This window comes from Acomys russatus, chromosome 28 (assembly GCF_903995435.1).
Source record: "Acomys russatus chromosome 28, mAcoRus1.1, whole genome shotgun sequence".
NCBI lineage: Eukaryota > Metazoa > Chordata > Mammalia > Rodentia > Muridae > Acomys > Acomys russatus.
Window position 1 is genome coordinate 31,106,640 of NC_067164.1, and position 9,732 is coordinate 31,116,371.

A 9,732-nucleotide genomic window follows, 5' to 3' on the forward strand; every position below is an offset into this window, starting at 1 on the left:
GTGCAGGAATGAAATCTCCACTCTCCTGATTACAGGGTGGTACCCTTCCTGTCATTTCTTCCTGTTGATTTACTGTGTTATAGTAGTAGTAGTAAGTCATATTAAATATAATTGGAAAGATCAAGGTGAATCTCCAAATATTTTAAGTTTATTGTATTTTATACCCATATCTTAAATATTCAAGTAATTAAATTTTGTAGGTGCTCGCATACACACTGAAGCTATTGTGCAAGTGGATTTTAGCCTCCTCCAAAGCAACATGCCTACTTTGTTCAGTGACAAATTGCCTATGAATATACAATTATTGCATCTTCCAGAAATTTGGAATTATCTGAGGTGGTAGACAGAGAAAGGAGAAAATACCATGTGCATATGATATGTTACATGATCAATCAAGAGACTCCTCATGTGTCTGTAAGAGGCAAAAGCAGAATCATGAAGCTTACAGATGGCAATGTAGTATAGGGGTTACGCTTAGAGACTCTGTTGGCACCAACGCCTTTGTGTAAGTTTTGATTACCTCCCTGGCCAGCTGTGTCACCAAAGGTTGGTCACTCATACTTTTATTACATCTGCTTCTTCTTATTTAAGATGAAGTAGTAACAATATGGCCTTCATAGGGCCGAATGGCAGTGCCCATGACAAAGTGCTTAAATACTCGCTATTATGATATTATAAATAAATATGTATTCTTTATAAGAAGCCTAAGACCTAGTAGTAAATATTACTAAGAAATTATTGTCAGGCACAAATATAAGAAGATGTAGTAAATCTTTCTGAATTTTCTAGGGACAGTTATATAAATACCAGGCTGCTGGCTTGCACCATAATTAATTTAAAATTGAAGGAGCAAAAAGTCGTTGGGCACTGTTGATGTAAAGTGGATACTCAGATACTAGAGAACACCCAATTTTCCTGTTTTCTCGGTAACGAGGGAGAAGAAGCCTGGTAGGTTAAGGTGAGGGAGTGGAACACTGAAAGCATCAAAGGGCAGTGCCCAATCTACTATGACAAAGTCAATGTAACTATTTCCATAGAATTTTCCTTTTCTGAAAGACGAGGTTACAGTGTCCCCAACTCCCAGTTGGCTGACTTTGCTAATCTAGTGTGGGTCCTCGGACAGTCCAGACATCCAGTCCCTTTAGGCTGTTCTACTTAATCTATGTCTATTGTCCTGTGAATGTTCATCGTGTCTCCATGAAGAAAGTGAAAAGCCTGGTGGACAACCAGTGCAGTGTTGGAAGGGGAGTCATTACTCAAGTAACTTTAGGAAACACTGACAGATAGAGTTGAACAAATTTCTTTTTGGAGAGCTTCAAATTCTTTCTATGAGTAATGTAGAAGTTTGAACGAGAATTGCCTCCATGTGAGCTCACATGTTGAGCACTTGGTAGAACTGTTTGGGGAAGGATTAGGGGGTGTGGCCTCATTGAAGGAGGTGTGTCATTTGAGGGGGCCAAGCCTTGAGGTTTCAAAACTTATTAGATTCCCCCCTGCTTCCTCTTGCTGTCTCCTACTTGTTGATCAAGATAAGAGCTTTCAGCTGCTGCTCCAGCTGTTCCTGGCACCATACCTTTGCTCTGCCACTATGAACCCTAACCTCTGAAACTGTGAGCCAATTAGACATGTTCATTTGTAAATTCTTGTCTAAGTTGCCTTAGTCATGGTGTCTTATCACAGAAGTATAAAAATAACCAAGAAAAGTAGGTTTCCGGGGGGGGGGGGGGCAGGTTGCATACTCAGCCCCTTTGTATGTATTGCCCACTGGACTCTAATCACCAAAAACATATTCAAGCCTTCTATTGAATATGTAATGCTTGGAGGTATATTTCTTTAATTTAGAAGAAAGAAAAGCTTCAGTGATCAAGATAGCAGGTAATATTGAGGATGACATATTTGAAAAAGAGGGATGAATATTTCGAATGTCCATGATATTCCCAAAACTTGAACAATCACTTATGTAAACTTCAAAGGAAATACATTTTCATCGATATTTTACAGATTGAAGCACATGAAGTTCAAAGGTTAAAACAAAGTCCTAGCTAGTAAAGGGAGGCCACTGCTGCTTCCATTAATTAAACATCTAGAGTAATGAAGAAAGACAGTGATGAAGCCAGGGCGTGTGTGATTTGATTTCCATCCTTTCCTTCTCATCATCTTGTTCCCATCCCCAAAACAAACTAACTAAAATCCCTGGAGAGTAAGAGAGAAAATTTTCTTATATTTTTGGTTGTGATGGCTGAGGCATCTCTTCAGACAGAGAGAAAAATTCTTAATACAAAGAGAACAAATTCAAAGTGCTAGAAGAAAAAACACAAGATGTCACAGAAAGCACTTCTGTGGGTTTTTTTTTTCTCTCCCAATTCCACAATTCCTTTACCCATTTGGAGAAACTTCTGTAAGGGGTCTATCAAGTTACACTTATTTTAATGGTCTTATTTTTCTTTTGAATATGGAAGCAGGAAAAAAAGTCAGTGTTTTTCAATTATGTGAGTTTGAAAAAAAAAAAAAGAAGAAGAACTGATTCTGGAATTCGCAACACTTTTTAATCTAATTGCTAGTTCGTATGGTACCCAGAAGAGTGTCAGGTAGATGCACACATAATTGTGTGTGTGTGTGTGTGTGTGTGTATGTAGGTATGTATGTGTGTGTGTATGTATGTATGTATATTTGGTAATATATAACTTTACTGAATAATATAATATCTTCCAATTGTATCCACTGAGTCAGCCCACCAAGTTACTTTTATGAACTGTAAACTTGGACACAATTTGATTGTTGGATCAAATGCTTAACATTTCATTTCCTGAGAAGCCACTACCATCTCTTTGGGCTACGAACACCCATTTGCTCTCCCACAGAAACCTAGTGTCCAAATGTGTCAGTCCAAGAGCTGTAAAGCTTTCTGGCTCTAGCCAGTGGACTATTTATTCATTTTCAGACACACTTAGAGGCAAACAACATTATTCCTTATACAAAACACTAGTAAAGCACTTTATTTCTTTAAAAAAAAAAAAAAAAAAAAAAAGAATGTCACCTCTCTGAGACGGTGACTATAATTGAATTGCTTGAACGTTTTGTTTTCTTTTTTCTCCACTGAGGGGTTTGGAGACCTTCCACCTGTGCATTTTCCTGGCCATCTTGGAGAAGATAAGCCGACACATCACCAAGTTCCCTTTTCACAGTATTTCTCCACCGGGACGTGGCGATCACTTGATCCTCCCATTAACTTCCTAAGTGAAAACAACACATACTTTAATTCCCAGGTTTAACACGCCATGGTGCATCCGTATTTCAAATGTCTTACTCTGAACAGAACAGCTTTGAGGTTCTACACGTGTGCCTGGGATTATGCACCAAGACCAAGCGCACCGAAGAAAACCCTTTGGTTATTATGATGGTACTCCACAAAAGAAAATATTTTTTTCAGAAGCAATTAGATTTGTACTGTTGCCACAACCAACCAAAGTTCTGACCAAGAAACTGAAGCTCTTGTGTCTGCACCTGTGTGAAGGTGAGTCAGGAACAGCTCCCCCTGCCGACTGTGAGAGCATCCCCTTGCCTGAGTTAAGGCAGGGTTATTTGCCTCCAAGGCTGGACTCAGTTGTCCAGAGAAAATAATTAATTACTGGGGGTGGGGTGCGGGGCAGGGGTTAGTAGTTTTCTTCTCTTCCAAGTGGCTCTTTCCATGTCCCTAGCTCAGGAGCCTGGACACACACACACACACACACACACACACACACAGAGAGAGAGAGAGAGAGAGAGAGAGAGAGAGAGAGAGAGAGAGAGAGAGAGAGACAGACAGACAGACCGACCGACCGAGACAGAGAGAGGGAGACAGAGAGGGACCAAGGGAGCGAAAGAGACAGACGGACAGAGACAAGGACAAGCAGACAGACAGACAGACAGACAGACAGGGATAGAGGCATACAGACCAGACATTAGTGCTCAGGTCAATGTACTAAGAAATGTCCGCGGGATTCAGTCATTTAACGGGATGGTATCTCCACCTATGGCAGCCTAGTCGGTGCCCCCCTGTTGTTGTGGGAATAGGGCTTTCTAGTGGAACATCCCTGGTCGCAGGTCCACGCTGAGCATGTGGTGTCAGCATGGTAGATTACGCACACACAGCAAGAGGACTGCGGGTACAAGTGAGTAGGTCTCTTCTGTCCGTAAATGGAGGCAGGCTGACGAAGTCACCAGAAAAAAAGATCCATTTGTCAAGAGGTTTTTACAGCCAGACAAAGTGCTGAGGGAAACCGGGCTGGGAATAAAATCAGCCTGAGTGGCTAGTTTAGGGATAAGAGCAGAGCAGGGAAACGCGGGGCCTGGAGGACAGACGGACCAGGCTGACCCCAAGTTCAGGGGCGCTGAGTTCCAGCGGCAGCAGAAGTGGATACGTAAGTACGCTTTAAACTGCTCCTATTAACGCCCTCTTTGGCTTTTAAATTAGCTTATAAAGGAGACTGAAGGAAAGCCCCAGGCGCCCAGAGAAGTTTGGGGCAGAGCAGGAAAGCTCCTGGCCCTGCAGAGGAATCCAGGAGTCTCGGCTCCACCCCTGCAGCAGTTAAGTGTAAAGGACAAATCACGAAAGACTCCGGAGGGTGGGGGTTAGGGACAATCTCCAGCCACTAGAACGTGAGGGAGCGCGTCCTGGCGTCCAGAGACAACCTAGGATCGCATTGGGAGCGCGGAGCATCAGAAGCTCTAGCGGCTTCCCTGACTCAGAACGAGACGCAGCGCGGGGGACACGCGCGAGCATATCGCCCAAGACCTCTCGCTGGGCGCGCGGGATTGCGCAGCCAAGACACCTAGGGAAAGAAGGACAGAGCACAGAGCTTAGGACACGGGTTCAGCTCCCCCTTGGAGGAGGGAAGAAAGCAGCCCACGCGGGACAGGGCGTCCCAGGCGCTGCACCGACAGCATGAGTTTCCCGCGAGGCTCCCACGATCGGCCCGCGAGCAACTCCAGCCTGTGGTGGCCTTTGATAGCCGCCGAGGGTGTCAACGCCAGCCGGGAGGCATCCGGGCTTGAGGAAGGTAGCGGCCCGCCAGGGGATGTGCGCGATGAGGAGCTGGCCAAGGGGGAAATCGCTGTGCTGGCGGTGATTTTCGTGGTGGCCGTGCTGGGCAATAGCAGTGTGCTGCTGGCGCTGCATCGCACGCCTCGCAAGACGTCCCGCATGCATCTCTTCATCCGACACCTCAGCCTGGCAGACCTGGCGGTCGCCTTCTTCCAAGTGCTGCCACAGCTGTGCTGGGACATCACCTACCGCTTCCGCGGGCCGGACTGGCTGTGCCGCGTGGTGAAGCACCTGCAGGTGTTTGCTATGTTCGCGTCTGCCTACATGCTGGTGGTCATGACCGCGGACCGCTACATCGCGGTGTGCCACCCGCTCAAGACCCTGCAGCAGCCTGCGCGCCGCTCGCGCCTCATGATCGCTGCCTCCTGGGTGTTGAGTTTCCTACTGAGCACGCCACAGTACTTCATCTTCTCTATGATTGAAATCGAGGTGAACAACAGCACCAAAACTCAAGACTGCTGGGCTACCTTTATCCAGCCTTGGGGTCCCCGTGCCTACGTGACCTGGATGACCAGCGGTGTCTTTGTGGCACCTGTGGTCGTCTTGGGTACTTGCTATGGCTTCATCTGTTACCACATCTGGAGCAACGTCCGCGGGAAGACAGTGTCGCGACAGAGCAAGGGCAGCAAGGGCTCTGGGGAAGCCTTGGGTCCCTTCCACAAGGGGCTTCTGGTCACGCCTTGTGTCAGCAGCGTGAAGACCATTTCCCGCGCCAAGATCCGCACAGTGAAGATGACCTTTGTCATCGTAACTGCATACATCCTCTGCTGGACACCTTTCTTCATCGTCCAGATGTGGTCAGTCTGGGATGACGATTTCGCCTGGACCGGTATGTACTGAGACCAAGTGTGTGTGTGTGTGTGTGTGTGTGTGTGTAAGAGAGAGAGAGAGAGAGAGAGAGAGAGAGAGAGAGAGAGAGAGAGAGAGAGAGAGAGAGAGAGAGAGAGAGAGAGAGAGAGAGAGAGAGAGATTGGTCATAGTACTTGCTCAATAGTTAAGCTTCTACATGCATTAGAATGGAAGTCTTCCATGTCCCCACCATGGGAATAAATGAGCAAATATTCAAATTCCTGGGGTCTCCTCGTCAGGTACCTTGGAGCCCAAGTGTCAGCATTTGCAGCGTGTATGGCCACCATTTGTGCCTAGAGTTGCCCACTAGTTGAAAAAAAAAAAGTGACATTTTTGCCAAATGACTTAGGCTTCTTGGATGCCTTTCCTTCGAGGCCATGGAGGCTCAGGGAAATATTCTGATGCTTTTTGTTGGGTTAAGGAAACTATCATAATTAAGAAAAAACTTTTGGTGAAAATCTTCCAAGACCAAGAGTTGTGATAGGTACACTTTTCTGAAGCAGATTGGGAAAGGATTTAAGAAGTCAAGAGTTCTAAATTGGCATGGAGTTCATGAATCCATCCTCCTTATAATGTTTTCACCCCCCCCCACTCATAATAACTTTATTTTGCTGGCACTCCAAGGGAGGAGTGTTGATCAGCTAAATCTGTTGGAGTTTCAGTCTAATTTGAGAACAACACTATTCATGCCACACAAGTCGCTCTGTGGTTTACTGTGAAAGCTTCCCAGCTTCGCTGCCCAGTTTCATTTTAGTTCCTTCACAAAACAGAAAAATTCTTTTCCCAGGAGGCTATCCTTTAATTTTTCATCTTGTAATACATCTTCTTTTAATTAAGGGGGGAATAAAGCATTTCTCCAAACCAAGCATGTTACAAAAGTGTTTCTGATGAAAACTCTAGTCAGGACATAAATATCTGGGAGAAGCCATGTCTTTTTGCAACTTTAAGATTGAGGCATGGAATGTGTGCAATGTATTTTAATGCCTTATTTTTTTTTTAATGTTCATAGATTTTATTTGAACAAATATTTTATAGGCTATATTGCCAGTGATGATAAATAAATGCAAAGTCTTTCTTGTTAATGCCAGTCAAATTTTAAAATTCCCTCTGTTGCTTTATTGAGACTTAGACACCATCAGTAAAGTTTTCACTTGTGCTACAGGTTTTGAGGATGTCTGTTACTTTTTAATGCCATGCCTGGCTTGTGGTCACCTGCAGCACCTAGCACAAAGCTGTGGATGGTCTACAGCGGCTGTTCTTAGCCTTCCTAACGCTACGACCCTTTAATATGGCTCCTCATGCTGTGGTGACTCCCAACAATAAAATTATTTTCCTGTGCTATGTCGTAACTGTAATTTTGCCAGTGTTATGAATCATAATGTAAGTATCTGATATGCAGACAGTCTTAGGCTACCCCTGTGGAAGGTCCCGTTTATCTTGACCCGTGAATTGAGAAGCACTGGCCTAGAGTTTATTTTGTCATGGCAAAAGTGAGATGATGCAAGTTTGTATACTAAGCAGGAGAAAATTTGGTGTTTGCTTGTACTTCTTACTTTAAATATCACTTCAGTAGTTTCACTGTGGAAGTCGTGATGTCCATGTAGTTTGCCAGTGGTAATTCATGAAGTCTTTTTGAAATCCTGTTGGAATCCCTAACTTTGGGTTTTGTTGTTGTCCTGCTTTAATTTTGTTGTTTGAAACAGGGTCACGTATAACCCAGATGTTTTTCTTATTGTAATTTAATTGTTTCAACTACAATCAAAGACAGTCTTTTTAAAAATCAAACCAAATGTCTAATGATTCACAAAAAAATTTTGACTAAAGTTAGCATTCTGTTTTAACTACTGCCTTCCACAGAGTTTCTATTTAAATCTGCTAAACACAAACCCTGTGGCGTACACTGCCCCCGAGTTATTAGAATCAATACAAGTTGGTGTATGTGGTTATAAACACTTCAAATTTCCATTCTGCAAATACCATGTCTGTTCACAAAGGCTCCTGCCACCGTACAGTATACAGAGAGGTTTGTTTTTTTTATTTTAATAAATTAATAAAAAAACTTCATCTTCTTGGAATCCTATCCATTATATTGAACTGCTGTAACAGTTTTTGGTTTACACTATTTGAACTAATCGTAAGATGTTTTTCTTTTACAACCAGTTTCCAAAAAACAGTCATTGCCCTGAAAAGCCATTTCAAAAAAAGTTCATTTTTTAAACATACATCTTTTATAATATTTTTAAATTTATTATAATTTATTCACATTGCATCCGATTGTTATGCCCTGGCTCTTATCTTCCCATTCCTCCTTCCTCCCTCCCTCTCCCGCCCTATTCTCCTCCCCTAGACCTCTGACTGGGGAGGGAAGGCGCTCCTCCCCGGCCTTCTGATCATAGCCCATCAGGTCTCATCAGGATAGCTTGCATCGCCTTCTTCTGTGTGCCTGCAAGTTGTATGGAAGAGTAGGGGGATGGAAGGACCTGGAGGGGTCAGGAGCTCCACAAGGAAACCATCAACTGTGGCAGATCTGGACCCAGGAGGGACCTGCACAAACTGATGCACCAACCAACGGCATTGCGTGCAGAAAACCTAGAGTCCCTGTTCAGACTTAGGTGATGGACAGATCATTCTCCACGGGGGGTGGGGGAGGGCGGGGGCAATCGGGGGATGGATTCTGGCATGAGCTCTGGCGCTTGCGATTTGATCACTGCCCCTTGGTCCGACAGCCTTGTGGGCACACAGAGGAACGCAATGCCACTTAAGTGACCTGTTTAGTCAGTGGCAAGATAGCTCAAGACAGTGCAGCGTTCAGGGTCTTGCCTTGGCTGTTTAACATGATCTCTCGCCACGCTTTCCACACAGATTCAGAAAATCCTTCCATAACCATCACCGCGTTACTGGCTTCCTTGAACAGCTGCTGCAACCCGTGGATATACATGTTTTTTAGTGGCCATCTCCTGCAAGACTGCGTCCAAAGTTTGCCGTGCTGCCAAAGCGTGGCTCAGAAATTCACCAAGGACGACTCAGACAGCATGAGCCGAAGACAGACTTCGTTCTCCAACAACCGAAGCCCAACAAACAGCATCGGGACATGGAAGGACTCGCCTAAATCTTCCCAGTCCATCAGATTCATTCCTGCTTCCACCTGAGCTGCGCAGCCCTGCAGCCTAACTCTTGGGGAGGACTTTTGAGTTCATTAGCTGAATCCGGCTAGAGATCATAAGAAGCAGAGGAGTTTATTTGAGAGAGAGACATGAATCAGCTCAATTGTGTACACTGTTCCCAGCTGTGTTTCCCCCCATTGCTGTGAAAGAAAACGGGATTCTTTGGCATAGAATGTTAATGAAAATGTGCTACACGGAACTGTGTGGGGCCTGGGTCATAACCATACTGACTTTCTATTTTACGGTCGATGTTTTTTTTTTTGTTGTGTTTTTATTTCTGACGTAAGTGCGGCTTTGTTGGTTTAAGTCATGTGATAAGCACTGTTTCCAAATGAAGCCGACTCATTCGTGATTTGAAGACCAGTGTTGCTGTCAATTTGTGCATCCTAAAATGTCAACAAGAGGTGTTGGGGGTTTGGGGTCGAGAATGCAAAGGAGGTAGCTTCACCTGGCAGTCCTTCCTTCATGGTTCTGATGTTCTATTGGCTCTGAAAAGCATGCGCACTAAGAGGCTAAAGGTTTGGAAACGCTATGGGCAGGCCAACAATTTGTATGAGGCACACCACACTTGACAGACAGATAAGAGAGGAAAGCTTCTGCAGACTTTCTTGTAGATATTTTAGGCATACGTTCCCC

General features: G+C 44.6%; 1 protein-coding gene across 1 annotated transcript; it reads left to right on the forward strand.

Moving 5' to 3' along the window:
• The first annotated feature begins 4,827 nt into the window (after positions 1-4,827).
• Avpr1a (arginine vasopressin receptor 1A) lies at positions 4,828-9,084 on the forward strand. Its single transcript, XM_051170644.1, has 2 exons — positions 4,828-5,912; positions 8,795-9,084. Exons 1-2 carry the CDS (start codon positions 4,925-4,927, stop codon positions 9,079-9,081), a joined length of 1,275 nt encoding a protein of 424 aa, XP_051026601.1. The 5' UTR covers positions 4,828-4,924; the 3' UTR covers positions 9,082-9,084.
• Positions 9,085-9,732: the final 648 nt, after the last annotated feature.

Bases quoted from the DNA above. Each gene is read 5' to 3' on its own strand.
- Avpr1a (XM_051170644.1), top strand. From the start codon at position 4,925: ATGAGTTTCCCGCGAGGCTCCCACGATCGGCCCGCGAGCAACTCCAGC. The intron at 5,913-8,794 runs GTATGTACTGAG...CTTTCCACACAG, and splicing joins TGACGATTTCGCCTGGACCG to ATTCAGAAAATCCTTCCATA.